The 21,209-nt window shown below is 31.6% G+C and overlaps 1 protein-coding gene across 1 annotated transcript; it reads right to left on the bottom strand.

Annotated features, from left to right (window-relative positions):
• Positions 1-13,596: 13,596 nt before the first annotated feature.
• Positions 13,597-14,953, bottom strand: LOC143618334 (uncharacterized). The gene is made up of 3 exons (XM_077090587.1): positions 14,773-14,953; positions 14,530-14,659; positions 13,597-14,432 (listed from the first exon to the last, which is right to left on the bottom strand). The coding sequence occupies exons 1-3, from the start codon at positions 14,906-14,908 to the stop codon at positions 13,739-13,741; spliced, it is 960 nt and encodes a 319-aa protein (XP_076946702.1). The 5' UTR covers positions 14,909-14,953; the 3' UTR covers positions 13,597-13,738.
• Between the last annotated feature and the right edge of the window lie 6,256 nt (positions 14,954-21,209).

Below are 21,209 nucleotides of genomic sequence, written 5' to 3'. Positions count from 1 at the left end.
CTTAATTAATTATATATTACATAACTTTCACATTTTGACAGTTTTGACCCAAACTTAAATTATTATCTTATTATGCTTCCATCCTCAAACTGTAGGGACCAAACTGCAATATCTATATTATTATTATATTATTATACCTTACCAGATCCAAATACCCGTTTACCCATCAACTGGATCCATATCCGTAACCCATTTAGCGAACCCGAATACCTAATTGTTAGCTTGCACCGTAATTCACGTCGTATACATGGAAATCAGATCAAAGGATTTGTTATTCTTGCCGTATGTGATATGCCGACAATCATAATCGTCTTTAATCAACCAATCTTGATTCGTATTTCCTAATATCCCAAGCCGAAACCCTAATTTAGGATTTCTATATAAACGAGCATGTTATATACAATTGATGCATCCACTAGCACCCCTCAGTCGTCGCCAAACTTTACCCCACAATTAATTTGATTAACTTTATCTTTAAACTGCTCGTTCCCAACCTATTACGCCGACCCTAACTCAAACTCGTAATGCATATAAACGTTCATATAAATTCGATTAAACCCGCAGTTAGCATCCTCACACCAGCACCTAGCATATCCCCAAGTTTGATTTGATTATCGAAAACTCGATATAGCTGTTTGTGTTCTTATTTTGGTCGTCGGGTTTGGTGCATCATTAAACCTCAATTAACCAACGTTAAGGTAATTAAAATATACAATAATGCTCGTTTTGTTTCACTAATCAATAACCCCATGGTTAATTGATCATATATAATCGGATTAACCTATTGATCTTCGTTAGGGTTCTTAGTTGAACCTGTCACCTGCGTCTCTTTTGTTTTAAATTAACGATGTTCTATTATAACTGGTTAGCACCCTAACCCAGTTGGCTAGGGTGGTGGTGTTAAGATTCTGGAGTGGCTGGTCGCAGGTTCGAACCCCAGCCACCCCGTTTTTGCCTCTTTATTTTTTTAAAAACTATTATATGATATATAATCGATTTTGTAAAGATTAACTAATGTTATAAATCAATAATTGTATTAAATCAACATCTCTAAGATTACGTTTCTTGTCAAATAAATATTGTGCAAGTATTTTCGTATACACACACATATATATATATAATGAGTATTAAGATTTATAAAGTTTTTGAGTAATAAAGATTTAAAAAGGATTTTTGTACATTTAAAATGCATGATTAAATAATAAAATATACTTTATTTTTCCTATAATTATTTGGCTATGTATTTTTAGAAATCAACGGTATTTTATTAATATTTATATATATTGTTACCACCTTGATAGTATAAATACAAATAGTTTATAAACAATTATACGTTATTAATAATAAACCTTAAATAAATTATTTCATACCCTCAATACCCGTTCATAGCTCGTTTATCTTTCCGTTCATTTATTAATTCGTAGTATCTTACGTTATTGCACTTGTTAGGATTTGACCTTGCTTTATCTCCAGCGCGACGCTTATTCTCTTACCAATCTTACCGTATTTATTTAGCTTATCTGCTAAGGTGAGTACCACATTCCCCTATTTTACTTGTTTTATCACGTTTTGGGGACATATGCGTAAATATACTTTTCATATATACTTATACACAAAACTGCAACTTTGTCTTATGTGTTAATAACTTATACCTTACTTGTTTATGTGCTTATTTGCTTTGTATGCTTTCGCATTAGGAGAGGCCCAACATAATCTCAGTCTAGTATGATCATACGCCAGTCGTTATAGCCTTGTGCTTCTCGACATCTCAGTTATACTTGCTCATTTGGTTAATTTGTTATTCTCATATGACTTGTTGAAACTACATATTTTTGTTATATACTATATGTACATTTAAACTGGTGTGTTGTTCACTCAACTTTGTGTTGACAAACTATATTATTTTCAACGCATATGCAGGTTATTGTGTGACGTGATTATCAAGATTGTTTGAAGCAACTTAGGATGCATGTTAGAGAAAAGATACAAGAACATAATTTTGGATGTTTAATGTAATTGTTTATTTATAAATTTGATATACATGAATATTTGTTTTACTTGAAATTATTAATTAGATATTAAAACTTATATTGTGCATGATAGTAACCTTTGAAAAGCTGTGAGCAATCAACCCGCCCCGGCATTTCCGTCGTAGGTTGGGGTGTGACAGTAGGTCCGATCCTTCTATCTGTCACATGCAATACTTTGGCTCATGCTAGTACTTGACTCCTTCAGAGAAACAGGTGTACATCATAAATTTTTATTGATTTTTATAATTTGACACTTCAACCTTTTGAATTAAAACATATCAAAATATTGTTCTTTCTTTCTTTCTTTCTTTCTTCTCTTAAAATATAATTACAAATAAATTTCTGCATTGTCTTAAAAAATTTATATTCGGCACATAGGTTGGGCCGTCGAGGTTTTATAAAATCGGTTAAGGTACAAAACTAGTTATGGGTTTGGTCAACAAAGTCAAGAACCAATCGGGTAAGATCGATTCCGGGATGGTCGGGTTTTTGACTGGTTTGGCCAGGTTTTTATCGCCTTTTAGCACGTCATGTCCAGGTTTTGACCGGGTATAAGTGGAACCGGTTAGGGTTTCTCTATGGAACTGGTGGTCTGTAACCACGAGTCGGGTAGGACGTGAAGACGTTAATCTTGAGCTTTAGAGACAAAGGATCAAACGTGTTATAGATAATTTTTGGTGAATTATTATTTGAGTTTTTTATATTTAAATTAGAGATAATTATTAGTTTTAACTAATAAGATTTATCTAGGAGTTTATTTGTTTATTAAAATAGTGTTTGTGCTGGGTTAGCATTAGAATGAGTTTACTATAAATAGATGGTTAGGCTTATTTTATTTGTATGCTTTATTTTATAACTAGATTGAGGCCCGTTTATTATACGGGTAATTGATGAATATTGTAACTTTAACCATTAAGTGAATTACAGTCAACAAAATGATCATATATTTGTTAATACAATTACAATTTATATAAAAATTACAGAAATTACATAACTAAGATAACACAAATATGTTACAAATAAGTAGTCCCTCCGTCTCATTAGAAGTGTCATGATTTGAAAAACACAAAGTTTAAGGTAGATTCAATGATTACTATTCTTGCTTACCAAATGACAATAATGCCCTTGGAAATTGGGTCCATCAATATTGGTTATTAATGTTAATTGTGTGTGTTTAGGTTAAATTTGGAAATTGATTAACAAATTTTGAAAGTGGACATTTGTAATAAGACAAACAAAAAAAAAAGAAACATTGACACTTTTAATGGAACGGGGGGAGTAAAACATTCCTTGTACACTACATTTGTGATTGTATTGGTTGATATACATTGTTTATCAATAATCAAAATATTTAGTTCATGTCTGCTTGTAACTCTTTATAAGGTAACATATATGTCTGTGTGACAAATAAGGTTATTCAAGTACATACCGCGACCCTAGATAAATTATAATATATATCCATAAAACTAACAAAAAAATATTCATACACATAAAATAGCATACATTTTGATCAATTAATATACATGATGCCATTTGAGATCATTTGCTCATGTTTATAAAAAAAATGATTATCCCAAAAAATAGATTACCTGAACTTTGATGATATAATCATCATTAGAATCTGAAATTGATTGATCATGATAAACTATTTGTTGTTATTAATATTCTGCATATGACAAATTTTAATTAATTTTATATATTAAAATTAACAATTGTATAATCAGAAAACATATAAAACCCAAAATTTGTATATAACAAAATGATTTGTTTCATTTCATATGAACGGAAAATGACAAAGATATACTAACCTTAAAGCCATGTTCAAATAACACTATTTTTTTTTAAAAAAAAATTTGTGCATAGCTTTATTATTTTGAATATAAACTATAATAGACACTTTAATTATGTACTACCCAACATGTTACACTAACATAACCTCAAATCATTGTATTTATCTAAAATTAAAATTACTAAGTAATATAATATTGAAATGATTTGAATGAATAACTGGTGAAAACGATATTCTAGGTTTTCATATCCTAAATGATTTTTGGAAAGCGAAAATAGTGGAAAGGGAATGAAACAGGTTTTTTTGTTTAAAAATTTCAATGCTTTTAATTAAGTAATTTGTCTTATAAGGCATATTAAATTTAATATATTTGAATGTATAAAAAAAGTATAAATCAAGTCATAAAATATATGTTTCTGGAGCATTTTTGTCTTGAGTTATGAAAGAAAATATTGAAAACTAAATAATGATCTTCTTGTTGCTAACCTTTTATACTGCACAAAAAGTCATATAAATAAATGATAGATAGTTCATATAATAAATCATTATTCACATGGATTATAATTATAATATTCAACTTCAATGATTTAATGCTAAACACCGAGATATATATAAAATGTATTCTTCATGTATGCAATAATTAAATTAAATGGTTGGAGAAAATTAAGAAAATACATATTTTCGTGAATTCAAACATATATGAGAAAATTTTAAATCCAAACTTGAAACAAATCTTATATAAAAAATTATGCATTGCTGCTCAAATCATAGTTTAAAAACAATTTATAGTTTACCTTGATTTTAATTACCTGTGATTTTAAAATTTTATTCTAATTGGTCTGCAACTTCAATTTTGATATTTTCTTATTTTATTATCTTTCAACATTAATGTTAATGAATGAATCGAATAGGATTTACATTCAAGAAAAATAAACTTCAATTCATATATTGAAATGACTCAAAATATAAGGATCAATATTGAAATGTTGAAAAAAAAAGAGAGAGAGCTATGAAAGTGACAAGTGACAAAAATGGGTAGTTATTTATTAAAATAGATAGATAATAAAAAGAGTCAAACAAGTTGTTCAATTCTCGTGCTTGTGTGTTAGATCAAGGGCCTGATTTCCAACAGGACGGGTCCAGTTCCGTTTTGAGTACGGAACCAGGTTTTATGCCCGAGTCTAGGTAACCAGGGGCGAAGCTATGTGGGGACGGGGGGTGGCCCCGGCCACTGCCGTTTTCTCCGTTAGTAGGGTAAATCTCGTGATTTTCCTCGAAAATTTTTATAGGTATTAAGCGCGGTCACCCCCGATGTATTTTTTCAAAATGCTATCGGTCACTACCGATTTTTTTATAAATATAATACCCCATCATTTGTTTTTTTCTAAAACCTCGTAATATTTATAAACAAAAGTTACAAAATAGTAGTTGAATGGTAAAATATTTGTTTTTATAATTATTTTAGGTCTTTGCAATTCTTCTTCTAGGTATTCACCCTTAGGGTTGAGATCGGTACTGTACCAGTGCCGGTACCGATATCAAAATATTCGGTTCGATACCGGTATTTAAGGTAAAATTTGAGATATACCGGTACCAAAACTCAAATCTTTGGTATCAATTCGGTACCGATATCAATTCCGAATTTTCTTATCCCTACTCACCATTCCTCTCGCATCATCATTAATATTTTAGGTATTTGTTGGTTAAAAAATTATTTGTTTTTTTTAATGTAAATAAATGAAGAAAAATTAGATATATAGATGTCATATTGTTTGATCCGACCGACCCGACCCGAATCACCGACATGAACCTAATCGTCGACCCGAAAATTTTTGAGTCCATGACTTCGGTCACCCCCGTGACTAAACCCAAGCTTCGCCACTGTTGGTAATGTTCTTTCGTGCAATGTTGTCACTAGTGGTGCACTGGTGCATAGAAAGACTGGTTTCCCAAACCAATGTGGGTCTGAACGTTTTGGCCCATTAATCATATGAGTAGGCTGTGGGCTTGCATTTATGGGTGATATGGTTACTGCGATATTCCAGGGCCTAGCCATTGGGCCTTGCGTTGCAGTTATTGGTCTGCCATTGATATTGGAATCCAAATCCATCTAAACTATTTGTCAGGGTTATAAGTAATAAGGTTGAAAACAAAGTGTGCTATTTTAATTCTGCAACTCCATTGATGATGCTATGTTGTCTCGCCATATACACGTGAAAGTGTGGTCTTCTTGAAATCTGGTCACAACTAAAAAATATTAATAAAATAATACAAACAAAATACTTGCGAATTTATTTAAAATACCTGAAATTGCATATTTGCATTGAAAAAATTACAAATTTTGTCCTTTTGAATTACATAAATTATGGAATAGATCATTTATCAAAAATAGTTTCACTATTTGTCCTTTATTTGCATGTTTGTCATGGTTTTTGTCCTTTAAACTAACACCCGTTAACTTTTCTCGTTAAATAGACCCATATACATAAAACGTGATGGGCATAATCGTTTTTTCCTCTGTCTATTCTCTCTCCTCCTCGTTACATGTTAAACTTCAACGCACTTAAAATAATCTAGAAACCCTAATCCCCAAATTATTCCCAAGCTAGACCATGGCTACAACCTTCGGTGACTCCTGCGAAACGACGTCGGCCACGTGCAACCGTGATATTCGTTATTCTAATCCTCTCGCGCTCTACCATAAGCGGTTTCTGGTGGTGCAGATCTGCGGTGTACGTGAGAATGGAAACACCATTACCCACTGGATTTTGGCGTCAATGTCAGCAGGAGTGAAACAATGGAGGCTGGGGCTGGGTTGCGGCTACATCCAAATCCGAATCCATAATCAACAAAATCGTTGATGAATCTAAGGATGATAATTTCAAGATTACTGAATCCAAATCACAATACTTGTTTAAAGATAATCGATCCGTACCTCGATATAGATCTGAAAAAACCGGATCTGATACCTAATCAGATCTGTTGCAGATACAATTCACCAGTCGATGACGTTATTTCGGTGTAGGACGACGAACAATCGGATCGCTGCCCCATACAACGACTCATATTTTCTTTGAAATTGGGCATGAATCTGCAACTATTCCTGGTTTGTCAATTGCAGCTTGATGAAGACGGGTTTGTTGTTTCGCCCCAAACTAGGTTTTGAAGTGGCGGCCGGAAATTAGGGGTGAAGATGGTGATTTTTGAAGATGGTGATATGAAGAAGATGAGAATGACCATAATACTATAATACTGATTGTTATATAATAATAATAATAATAATAATAATAATCATCATCATAATAATAAAGGTTTGAAATTACCTTTTTACCTTCACATGTTTGGCACATGCTAAGACTTAATTGGGTCATTGGATGGTCGTTAGTGTTAAGGACAAAAATCGAGTTAAACATGCAAATAAAAGACAAAGAGTGAAACTATTTTTTATAAAGGACCCATTCCATAATTTATGTAATTCAAAAGTACAAAATTTGTAATTTTTTCATTTGCATTTGTTAATTTAAAATACCTGAAATTATAAACACAATGTTAGAAATTGCTTGAAATGATATTAAAATAAGTTATGCGAACGTCCGCCCCATGAAGCGCCGGGGAACCATGCATTCCTCTCGGGCTAGGCTCTCGCGTGTCCGGGGTCCGATCAGATCAAATAGAGGATAACCAAGCAAAGACATTAATTTTCATGAATATATAATTAAGTAACAGTGCCCATGAAATATCAAAGCCCATATTTTAATAAATATTAATATTTGTGATCCTAGCTAACATGGACTGCAAAAAGAAAAAAAAAATTATAAGTACTAAAAAACCAAGAATTATAGTGTTGTGGAAGAACAGTTTAATTTGTGATGATGAGTAAGAAAGTGTGGAGGTCTTATTCAGTGCAGCCTCAGAGACGGCTGCTAAGTTGCAGAAGAAACTTTGCACTACAAAAATGGATGGGGTCACAGAATCCCAAAAGTAGACTACCAAACAACCACATAAGGTCATCTACACTAGTTACATTCAAATTAAAATCCTCTCTCTTTATTTATATATACACACACGCATACATACGCAAACATGTAAAAAACATACGCACATCACACGTACGACGCCGTCCTCGAGATTTCGAAGACCCTGTGCGATTAGTAAAAGTTAGGGCAAATACCACAAAAAACCAACATACTTTTTGGTTTTTCTTATAAATGTCCCTTAACAATTTTTTGCACATAAAAATCCTTGTACATCCACATTTTGAACACGATGGAAAAAAATTAATAAACAACTTATAAGTGACTTTGTTATCGTTTACTTGAATGACCAAAAATGAACACATGTTTTGTTCATTCATTTATGTTCGTTAGCGGTATTCATGGTTTGGTTTTAAACCGTGAAACCATCCAAACTAGTTATCGGTTTTGTTTCACGGTCAGTTTTATATTTAACTTTCGGTAGGTTGATTTCAAAACTTTTAAGCCGTAACGAAAGGTTGGGTTTACGGTTTATGTCAGAACCCTGTAGGATAAAACAGGATTGAATTGAAGATTAGTATATATATTTTAGTTTTTAGATATTTGTATTACGTATAACTAACTAATTCTTTGCATACATTTAAGCTTAATGGCGTTAAAATTTAAAAGTAAATGAACAGATTTGCCCCCAAAATCATAAACACGGTTGCGCCCTGCCATCTATCATTCCCACCAAACAGTTCATATGCTATATGTTATATTTTTGTTTCCTTAGTTCAACCTGCTATCTAAACCCAACTTTACATCTAAAAGAAATCAAGATACCTTCTTTTCTGCATCAGTATTTGAACTAACGAATTGTATTATGGTCATTAGATATTAATTATCTTACCAGTAGATTGAGTATAATAAAAAAGTTTCAAATCATGAACCCAAACAAAAACCAAACCGGTACTAACGGTTCAGTATGCAATAGATGACCTTTTTAAGTTGTTTAATTTTCTTTTTTCATTATTGTGTTCAAAATTAGCATGTACAAGGACTTTTATGTGCAAAAAATTGTTAAGAGACTTTTATAAGAAAAAAAGAAAGTATGTTGGTTTTTTGTGGTATTTCCCCTAAAAGTTAATGTGACCATAAAACTGAAAACTTGTATAGTTATATGTATATGACCTTTAATTAATTACCACATTTTGGACGTACTGATTATTTATAAAGGAGTACATCTTAGTAATTAAAAATCAACTAGTGGGTTTACCCGCGCTTCACAGCGCGGGCGTTAAATTGACTGTTGTCGGTACATGTTATTGGCTCACAAAAGGTTCCAATTAATCTTCTTATTTCACCATATTAAGAGTAAAATCAACCTCTTGGGAAAAAAAATTAAACAAACAAATCGGGAGAAACACATGACAATGAAACAAAAAAGATGCAATGAAAATTACAAGAAACACCCAAATGAAAGAAATACAAATTACAACACACAAAGGCAATGTTGTTTGAAGTATATATCGGGTCTCAGACAAAGCTAGGCTCATCATCATTGACTTATCGGACGAAGTTAGGCTCATCATCATTGGCCTATCGGTGTCGCTAAGAAGCCTCCGATAAGTACACAACTATACAAGTATCATCATAGCCTTCAAGATACAAAAGTTATCTTCATTAGCATAGATAGCCGCTGGCAACGAAACGCCCATTCACATAGTCACCATCTTCGACTCAAACCAAAAAGGTTCTAAGTCAGAATCAAAGGATAACAAAAGCACCGGCCATGTAATTTCGCCGTGGCCATAGATGCCTGCAACGGATGTTGCAAAAACGAAAGAGAAACGACACTATAACAACAACCGGTAACATTAGTATGCTATCGGTAACAAAATGTGAGAGAACACCAACTCTTCAAGCCTCCATAAACGGTCGGAACCCGGTCAGATTCTCACCCTTATCGAATGAAAGCAAAAGGTAATTCAAAGCGATAAACGGAGAACAAAAGGCGTCACACTTTCCGCCGCCGGAGCCTCCAGCAAAGGCGGGGCAACACCATCTTTTTGTTTCTCTGTGTAAAACCCACCATGGCTCTCTCTACATGCAATCATAGATCATCGACGGCAGCCATGGAGTCGCCGGAAAAGGAAGGAATAAAAGATAAAGAGGCTTAATTATAGGAGAGAGAAAGCTTAATTAACATGTAAAAGAGGAAGGAACATGAGAGATTGATAAACAAAAATGTAATGGAACTGACATTTAGTAGTAAATTGCGAGACACCATCAACTTTCAAATTAATAGTTATATAATTACCAAAAAGTTTTAGTCCAGTAGTTGGTATCAATGGAGTGTACATATAGTAGTGTTCCTCTATGGGTTGTGAGGTTTGAGTCTCGCGGAAACAATATTGTAGTTTTATAGATTTAAAAGTTGTATCATAGATGCTTTAGTTAGCTGTTTTATTAGAATTTACATTCTTTTGAGTGAAAAAAGTTCAGGAGATTACAGTAAACCGAGGAATTTTCACTTGTGTAACAAAAAAACATATTTGTAACTTTTTTGAGGAAAATAAGGCAATATTGATCGGTATGGAAACCAAATATTAGAGTGGATGGCATGGGCCGCACAAGAAAAGCTTGTTACCAGCGAAGACACCGGTCCAAACTTCTAGGTACCGCCCAAAAAAAAAATCTGACTGGATTATATTCACCGACTTCCCCATTCACTTTTGTTTAATGCAACCGTAATATAACAATTAAATGGTCATTGGGCTATAGTTCAACTACCTGCACAGGCAATGCATCGAGTGTTTCAAATTTAAAATATATTACATACACTTGCATTATACCACATACACGATCTTAAAGGACGCATATTTAGCGATATCTCTTGAATACCAAAGCGATCCTCCAACCACTGAAGAGGTCACTTATGATATTCTTATAGGATTGTAGGATCCTGAAAAACACCAAGGCTTACGATTATCTCCTAGATCATATTTTGTAAACATCCAAATACCTAATTTAGAAAACTAAATGTTTTTTTTTTGGGGGGGGGGGGAATAGTTTTATTAATTTTCTTTAATCTCGTATTTTTTAAATTAGTAAAATGCTATTTTTGGAATGTTATTTTATATTTTTTATAGGTAATAAATAAAACTTACTACAAAATTACACAGTACGAAATTCACAATATTTTCAGAAAATAATACTCTTCTAAAATAATCTGAGTTTTAATGTGTTTATTATTCATTGTTTAAATTAATTAATTGAAAACAGTTTGAGGAAGTTGCAAAATGCGTACCACCACCTGTCCATCTTAGCCGACGAGGAAAAGAGAGAACCCAAGAATGTTTCCGAATGTGACCACACATATCAATATTCATCCTTACAATATCGTCAAGACGTAAGACGTACAATGACGAATAAAAAGTTACATGTTTGTATAACCAAAGTTACTCGGACCGTTGTCTTCAACGAGAACTTCAATTGCGTCAAGACGTACAATGATGAAGGATGTTTGGACTAGAGATTCTAGCTTAGAGGCCCTATTTTCAAGATTAATCAACTTGGAGATTAAAAAAAATTGCAAGTAAAATGAAAAATTGGTTAATTCGATATGTACTTGGGACTGGAGACGCGGTTTGAGATCGGGTGCCGAGTCTGCCCAAAAAATGGATCTTGATTCAGTTCTTTCGTGTATAGTGCTTTCGGGTGCCAAGGATAAATGGGAGTGGGATTGGGATTATGATGACTCGTTTTCGGTTAAAGGTGTTCGCTTGTACCTTGATCAGATAGAGCTCCCCAATGCTTCACGTCCGACGAGATGGAAAAGGTTTGTGCCTAAAAAAATAAATTTTAGTTTGGCATTTGCTTCTTAATCGTATCCCTACTAGATAAAATCTGAGTCTCAAAGATATAGACATTCTTTATATCCTATGCTCGGTTTGCTCTAAATCGGTGGAAACTTCAGAAGTTGTCATCAATGTAGGAGAATTTGGGACGTGATTGGTAGGTGGTTGGATGTGGTACTATCTCCTTCTAATAAAGGCGCGGAGAGTATCATTGATTGGTAAGATTCCGCTAGATGGTTGAAAAGAAAAAAAAAATGTGGTCGAGACGATTGTCTTTACTACTTTGTGGTTCTTTTGGAGAGCTCGGAACAAGTATACTTCTGGCTCTTGTGATGATTATAGAGAACATATTTTTTATTCAACTGTTTTGGTTTCATTTTTATAGTTTTCATCTCACAATTGTAAGTTTAATTTAAACTGTGTAGAGCGCCTTAGAAATTTACTCTCGCACTATGTGTAATACTTTTGTCCTAGACTTTTTTAACCTGGAGTTATGTAATTTCAAGTTTGCTTTAAAAAAAACAAAAAACAAAAAAAGAAAAGAAAACAAATGACACTTATAATTAAAGATCAATGTTTTTCTTTTATTACTTTATAATTGAATTACATAATTGCTAAAACATTTTCAAGTTCGTATATTAATTATATATTCTGGCTTTAATTTTCGAAAGTGTTGAAGAAGAAGCTATAAAACAACCTTTTCACCTTTGAAAAACCAGAAAGACAATAGGGCACAAGATCCAAGGACTCTATCAAGTGTCAACACTTCAACAGCCGTGGTGGGCGAAAAGGATGAAAAAAACATGACTAAAACATATTGCCATGATCGGTAACAAGGTATGTGAAAGTATCAAAGCATATAACATACAGAATCATGACACATGCATACCAACACAAACCCTAATTTGGTTTATTAGGTGAACCCCTTTTGACATTTATGCACTAAAAGGCATTTTTCTTCCATGAAAGCTTTAAAACTTTTAGCTAAATTTTTGAATAAACTTGACAATAATTAGCTGGCATGAACCCATCTAATCTTTTTTTATCCAAGAAACGGACAAATAATTTCTTTAAAAGGTCAATGCATTCATCTATAAAAAAAAGTTATTTATTAAATTAATATTTGTGTATTTTTAATTTCTAAATGATGGGAACTCACATTCCATGATTTGTGTATCATTATTTTATTTAATTTAATTTATCTAATTAAACAATGATTATGAAGTTTTTATACTCTTTCCCCTCCCTCTCTAGCTTCCATAATGGCTTTCTTTATGTCAATTAGTTTTCTAAATCTTTGTACTCCAAGTTGGATTTTTCTAATTATTTCATTTTTCTAGTCAAGATTTTTGTTTTTTTGTGGGTATCATAGTCAGTGAAGGTTGGCTAGTCCACATGTATAAGTAAATAATTTCCATGTTCTTTTAAAATAATGTAAGCTAATTAAATATGCAAATTACTCTGATGCCCGTTATATATATAATTAACCTCCTTTTCAAATTATTTATAGAAAATTAACAAGATAAACTAGTTGATTGTAATCCAAGATTTTAATAGATTCGGATCAACATCAAGTTAAACCATATGCTGATCATTGTCAACTAAAATCAAATATAGAAATGTTTTACTTGTGATGAATTGTTTGTTAATTTTGTAGATGATTAAGATATCATCATTGGATACCAATAATTTTATACACTTTAGAAAACGTTAACCTTCTTCGCGAGACTTGGATTAGGATCAACATCAATACAATTATTATTATATGTGTAATGGTGACGTTTTCTACGGTAAGCCCGGCCAATATACAAAAAGGTATATGAAAAGCCTTGTACAATATATATCAATTGAATTACAATTATAAGGTTCACAATATTAATAGACTCATAAAATACTTTTGGTCACATAATGGTGAAAAAATATTAATGTCTAGAAAGGAATTAAAGAGGTGAACAAAAGAAACAATTTTTACCATATCTACTGCCCTAAGAATAATATATAAAAATAAGTTAAAAGAAATAAAGTGTGGATGTTTAGTAACATGCATGATGGTACTCATGATGATGATGAGTAGCATGTTGAGCATCCATAGTTGACTCAAACCTAATAGTACATAACTTTTTCTGCTTCCTTGGTTTCATCAACAAAAAAGTTGAGATTGTTGTCATTAATCTTACTGCTGCATAGATTTGTGCTAAGGAGCTGCTTAATCTCCTCAAGACTGGAGTCAAGTGAAGAATCCCCATAAAACCCTTTTTCCTTATCAATATTCACCACAAGTTCCTTGTAAGAGTCACTTCTGATCATATGTCCCATGTTGTTGTGATCATACAATCCTATATTACCATACTCATAATGACAGCTTCCATCAGAGTTAGAAGTAGTACTGGAACTAGCTTGATCACCTCCAAACATGACAAGGGTAGAACTGTCTTTTACCCCAAGATACCCATGATCTTGTGATTGTAGAATTGGATGTTGATGATGATCAGAAACAACAGCAGCAGTAGCAGCTGCTGTAGGACTTGATAGAGTTTGATCATGATAGCTAGAAGTATGTGAATTATACATATATGATGATGATGATGATGATGATGATGATGATGGTGGTGCATTAGTAAGTGATGGGTAGCTGTAGGTTGTTGAAGAATTGAAAGAGTGAAGATGATGAAGAGGTTTTCTAAATTCAGGCATGGAAATTAAGCTGTTCATCATCTTCTTCTTCAGTTTTGTGTTCCAGTAGTTCTTGATATCGTTATCTGTTCTTCCTGGTAACTGTGCTGCCATTATTGACCACCTGAAAGTTAACTAATTACATCAAAACCTCTAGATTTTTGCATACATATACATTCACCATTCACAAATGTTAAAAAAAAAAAAAACTATATGATTACCTGCTACCAATGCTAGCAAAAAGTGCACAAATAACTTTATCTTCATCATCAGAAAATTCACCATGTTTAATATTTGGTCTTAGATAGTTCAACCATCTCAAACGACAACTCTTTCCGCATCTTCTAAGACCTATATAGGTTTAAAATCAAGAAACAACAAGAGAAGTCATGATATAAATTGTGGTTAATACATACTAATTATAAGCCTAAATAATATATATATATATATATATATATATATACCTGCTTTTTGTGGGAGAGCCATCCAGTTGCCACCAGTACCATGAGTTTGTATGTAGTCTTTTAGCTTTGCATCTTCTTCAGGTGACCATGGTCCTTTCTTCACATTTGCCTTGTCACAACATGGAGCTCTTCCCATCTCTCTTTAATTTGTGTCTAAAGTTTGAAAAGTAGAAGAGGAATTGATAGTGAAGGTTGGAATTATGTGTTTAAGAAGACTTATGGGTGTCTAGAAATGATATACTGTCAAGGGACAATTATTACTTTACTAATTCAAAAAAGTTTATATATTATTTTGACATGATCTGTAATAAAATGTAGGGGCTGTTTGTTTACATCTGATTCATCCAGACTTCAGATTGTTTGGTTTTAAACAGAAAAACATCTGAATGGTTAAAATCAGATCTGAATCATTCAGACTTATTATTGTTGCTGAATGAGACAAAGACTCATTGAAATATGACTCATTCAGATCTGAATGAACTAAACAGCCCCATAATATTATATGCTTTGTGGTTATAAAACGGTGAGTCAGAGTTTGTCTAGTTAAAAAACTCCTACAATTTTTTTGAATGAAGCAAAACTAGCTAGCAGGATATTCTCTTTAGTTTATGTTTTATAATCTTGTAAGTTCTTAAAATGTCAATAAGTTGTGAGGAAATTCATATATTTGAATGCATGCCAAATATTGTATTCTACTTGTATTCAGCTTATTGTTGAGTGGTGTTGTACACTGTTTATTTGTGATTTAATAAAAGTTCATTTGTTGGTAAAAAAAGTAAATTTGAACTTCGTCTTTTACTTTACAAAGTTAAATAGCTTACTAGTTTATCGCTAAACATAAAATAAGTTTAAATCAATTTCTAGCTTCTTTTTTATGACAAAACTTTCATATAAATATATCCACAAGCTAGAGCCTTTTTACGTGAGGTGTCTTCTTTAATGTGCTACTTCCCCAATGGATCCAAAGTCTTTGCCCGAACAATAGAATACAATTCATGTACGAAATGATGGCTACTTTTTTATTAAAAGGAAAAAGTTGATGGTCACTTTAATTTCTTTCTTTCATATTTGTGTTTCTTTACAAAAGGATAGAGCCAAGTCAATATGAGTGCACTAACTTGTACTTTTGTGAAGAAATCGATCTATGGCTAGTTAAAAAAGTTAATTATTACCTTTTCGATGCTAGAATTCTGGATTTTCACCGACGCTCTCTTCCTTTATCATTAAAAGACCGACGAGAGACCTTTAGTGAAACTGTGCAATATAATGGTCGTGTTAGGAGCTATTTCTGATGAAATGCTAATGGATCACCTATAACACGGATTCTACTTAATAAAGTGATGTCCATCTTGACTGTTTACCAACGGTCATTCCTCTGGCTAAATTTTGAGTTGTGTTTGGTAATCCGTTGGAAATTTGACAAGAGAAAATCTAAAGTACCTTCTGTGTATGTCAACTATTTATAGTGGGTCGGGGTTTTTGGAAAACGCAAATTTACCGACAACTAAATGATTGGGAGTCAAACCTCAAAAAGCTTGGCTTTAGACTTAATCGGCCTCTTAATTATCACTGACATATTACTAATAGTTACTTGACCGTCATAGATGCCCGACCAATCACTGTCAAGTATTTAAATTAAAATGTTTTTTTCTGATGGTCTCAAGGGCCCGATTTTGTTTAGGGTTAAGGGGATATAAAATAGGTACTTAAGCTCTGTTAACAGGACATGATAGTTAAAATATATCATCACCGGTAGTTATGAACTGGATTCATCAAAATGAGCAATATGAGCTTGTTTTATTAGTAGTAATAATAATAATTTCCTTAATTCAATATAATATACGTTTTAGTTTTACTAAGTCCATCTACAGTACTGTAGAGGATTAAATTATTTTTATAATAACATTAAACAATGCATGTTTTATTATTTTATGGTAACGTTAAAGCTTTAAACATTTTAATATGTGCAAACTGGGTTCATTTACGGTAATAAAAGAATAATTTAAACGATGCAACTTGTAAAAATATATGATAACCATGTATACATCTTAAAAATTACAATATAATTAAAAAATAAAACTAGGAGTAACTTATAAATACTTTCACATTACATATCTATACTATTTAATAAATAAAGATTTCTAAATGTCACATGTCATCACTATATTCATCCTTACAAAATTTTCCCTCATCTCTCTTATATTAAATACATTTATCTTTTTTTAATATTTCATTTTCAATTTTTAATAATTGCATCATAACTTAAAAGAATTAATACCATCATAAATATGTTAATTTGTTTAATATAAAATATATTGCATTAGTTATTAATATTTGATTTTTATAAGTAACCAATACGAAACGGGTGAGTTTTTTAACTGATTAAAGTATCAAAGATTGTTCATGTCAAAACACTTTAAGATTTTAAAAAAGTAGTCATTTACACATAAGTTTTGATATAGAAAATAACAAAGAAATAATTTATTATTTATGAGTTTTCTAATAACTTTTTATTTCCAAATTACGTAATATGTAATTTTTGTACCGTATAATATATCTTTATATACGTGATACCTTTTTTTTTGTATTTCACATTATATTATTATTTAAAAAAAATACTTATTCTAACCCGTGTGCTATTCGGGTAACTAACCTAGTCTATAATATATATAAACGAAGACATAAAAATCCTACGTGTCGCGATGTAGTCGCTCCCCCTTTTTTTTGGAGTCACCAGATTTGCTTGATTTTTAAATAGAGGTTTCTCATGCATTTGACCCGAATTCATGGATATGAGTCTTACCAAACCCATATATTCCTTAAACGGGTTATAACATCTCATTAAATTAAAATTTATTCTCACCAAATTATTGATGTAAAAATCCTATAATATAGAATACAATAAAAATTAATATCTTATTTATTTTAAAAAAGATATATATATATATATATATTATTTAAATTAAAAAACCAATTTGATAGTAAAAAATAAACGGGTGTTGGGACTCATCAAACCATAAGTATATTATTAACTTTCATACATATTATTTATAATTAAAAAACCAGTTTTATAGTAAAAAAATAAACGGGTCTTGGATCTCATCAAAACCATATAACTTTTAAACCGGGTTATAACATCTCATTTATTTGTGAAACAATTTATCATCAAACCATAAGTATATTATTAACCTTCATACAATAAAAAAATAAATTTAAAAAATAAATAAATATTAGAACAAACAATATAAAACAACCCCGTAATACGGGTGATAAAAACTAGTAAACATATATATGTATAAAAATCAATTGAAATAGTGACAACTGTCAGATATATTAAATCGCGAATATCTCGTAGTATATAAATTTAAATGCATGTAATTGTAGCAAGAATCCACTAGTGAAAAACTTAATGCGAACAAGTTTAGAAGAGGCATTTATGATATTTTATAAAATCTGTATAAGAAGCATGCTTTATGCGACTTTGATCATCTTTTCCTAAGGTCCAGGTATATACCTTAACGTTCAAGACGTTAAAGCTGAGTTGACAATGGATAACAAATGACATATTACTCCCTTCATGGGTTAAGGGGCGTTAAATACAAGGTGGGTTAAAATATTAACGGACTTTAAAATCCCCTGCACACACTATAGTTTAAGATTAAGTTTACGTTAGATAAAGAGAAGTGAAGTGAGGTTAAACAATTTTCTTTAGGGTAAGGTGTGTGGTGAAATTGGGTAAAGTAGATAGTGTAATGCCCACGAGGAGTTAGTTAATTTAAGATTAAGTTTTTCTTTCAATACTCGAGGGAAATTGCTAGGATTAGTTAATCATTAAATCAATTAATAATCATTTTGTAAATATCGAAGAAAAACTCAAAAACACAATACAAAGAAGCCGAGAAAAGATAAAGATCAAAGCTGCAAATCAACCGAAGTACCAAACTTAACAACATATCTATTGTTGATTGACTATACAAAGATATCTGATCATCAAATCGTCCATCCATCTTTAGAATCGTTGTTAGATAACGGTCAATCACATTAACAAATTCTATACTTAAACCATTTTTTGGTTCATTAATCTCAAGCTTCTAGCCATGTCTTTATAGTCGGTCGAGTGGGGCCTAGTTGACAATATGAGCACCACTACTATCCATGTAAAAGGCAATAAATTGCAAAGAGGACGATGAGTTGAATCACTCAAAAGACTAGGATCATTCATTCCAACTCTAGCTTAAATCCGTCGGGCATTATTCATTGAGTTATTCATCTTGTAAAAACAAAATAATCATTTTTCTCAAACCCTTGTAATTTGTTCAAAGTAATATAAACTTAAAATTATATACCTCAAAGCTATTACAAAATGATTTCAAATTCTGCAAAACTAACTATATTTTGTTGAAATCAATCTTGTTTAATTACACCCGGTCACCCGTCTAGGACCAACGCATAGTTTGAAATATTTTATATACCATAAATCATAACTCACGCCCATGATATTGCGTTGCCTCGTCGTGCTGTTTTTGACGAATGTTGTAACAATCAAAATTTCTAAAAAAGACATACGTTAATTATTTTTTACAGACGTCATCTAGATAAGTTCAAAAGGCACAACCCTTGAAAATAGAAAAAGTCAACCATTTAACTCCCAAAGGTCAAAGTTTCCACAATAATATACAAGATGGATGTTTCTATAGTATACACTAGGGTATAGCCCGTGTTATAAGATGAGCTATATATGCTTGTCTCAATCACTTGCAACCGTATGTATGAACCAATATGACTTTACAAGGTTAATTAAACAAATGTGTTTGTCAAAACTGGTTTGTTGCATATTATCAATGTCTGGGTAACCGAGTCTTTGGGTTTTATAATAATTTTATAGATAATATCATTATGATCAACACATCAGTACGTAGGTCCTGAAGAAAGGGCATTGTAGCTAGTGTGTCCCCCAGGGTATAAGGGGCATGATGACCTGACGTCATCTAGTATGTGAAGTTGAGAAGGCCATGTAAACAAATGACAAGCTCCGTAAAGGTATTAGCAGACTTGTTCAAGTCATTTTGATCTAACTAGTAGTAACAAAGTCTTTATAACAAATACTCAAGAATAATTAATCTGTACTTCACTCTTATGAAATTTTTGTTTCATGATTGATTTCAAACAAGAAAACATGAAGAAGTACAACCATATAGTGAATATGGTTACAAAAGCCGTGTAGGATGAAATGGTAATAATTGTAAGTCATCATCTAACTTGATTTACTTATATAAATTATATACCATATATGGAGCAGTTGAAAATGTTGTTTAAAATAGGTGACAATATTCAAAAGCTATAAACATTGGTGGTTAATGTTGCTTTACCTAACAACATATCAATATTTCTCTCTTTTTGTGCTTCAATCATTGTTTATTTTCAATTTAAACCTGTTTTTGGTTGACATATGTTTGTTTCATTCAATCATTGGTATATATAACTTATGTCATCTGCTAACAACTCAATATTTTGAAAATAGGCTAAGTTTAATCAATTGCAAATATGCAATGAAAGGTTTCTTCTTTTTTTTTTTAACTTCCACATTTATATATTAATTTTATACAAAATAATACTTGTTGAAAGAAATAATGAGTAACGTAGTGGATGAGAATTGGGTTCACCGTAATACCGTATTATCATTTATGATGTGTGTTTAAAATATAAACTTAAACAAACTTAAATGTTTAGATAAATATGTTAATAACTATTTTGTTGCAACTCGTCACCTTTAAAAATAAAGAAAAAACTAAATAAGTCAAACAATAAAAAGAATTCAGTGAGTTTTGATATATTAATATTTTAGTTATTATTGTTTTTGTATGTCTTCTATACATAATGCTAAAATAATTTAAAAAAATCGTTTAATTAGACTCATTTTTATTTTTTGTTTATCACATTCATCGTCTATAGAATAATAATATAACTATATATTCACTAAATACAAGTAAAATATATAGTAAAGAAAACCCAATATGCATCGGTGTGAGACTTGAGAGGTTAAAACGTGACAACTTATTATCTTCTTGGTTAAAGTGTGTGTATAAATATATTTATATATATTATAATAAACATTCATCGTTTAGGGTTGTTTTATTACTGAATTGAATTGGCGTTAATTGGTTGTTGACTTGGGTAGAATTTTGAAACCGTGATCTGTTTCTTAAAATTTGAAGAATATTGATGCTTAAAATTAGGAAGGAATGGAGTATTAGTGCTTACAATCTGTTTGATGATATGCCTTAAGAATACCTCTGGTAATTTTTAACCTTTCCTTGCAGTTGGTGGATATTAATCCTACCAAAGCTGTATCATTGTTTTGGCCCGCAACAAACGCGGGTGGAAAGGTCTATAGCGCATTAAAAGAATGGTGGTATTCGTGACCGGTCTGATGAAGC

Source organism: Bidens hawaiensis, unplaced genomic scaffold (assembly GCF_021521415.1).
Source record: "Bidens hawaiensis isolate Kalapana, Puna unplaced genomic scaffold, B.hawaiensis_p1.1 tig00002338_1, whole genome shotgun sequence".
In the NCBI taxonomy this organism is placed as follows: domain Eukaryota; kingdom Viridiplantae; phylum Streptophyta; class Magnoliopsida; order Asterales; family Asteraceae; genus Bidens; species Bidens hawaiensis.
This window is presented reverse-complemented; position numbering and strand designations above follow the sequence as displayed.

Coding starts and splice junctions, on each gene's coding strand:
- LOC143618334 (XM_077090587.1), bottom strand. CDS start 14,908: ATGGGAAGAGCTCCATGTTGTGACAAGGCAAATGTGAAGAAAGGACCA. Junction 14,660..14,772: donor GGCTCTCCCACAAAAAGCAG/GTATATATATAT, acceptor AAACCTATATAG/GTCTTAGAAGATGCGGAAAG. Junction 14,433..14,529: donor TTTGCTAGCATTGGTAGCAG/GTAATCATATAG, acceptor GTTAACTTTCAG/GTGGTCAATAATGGCAGCAC.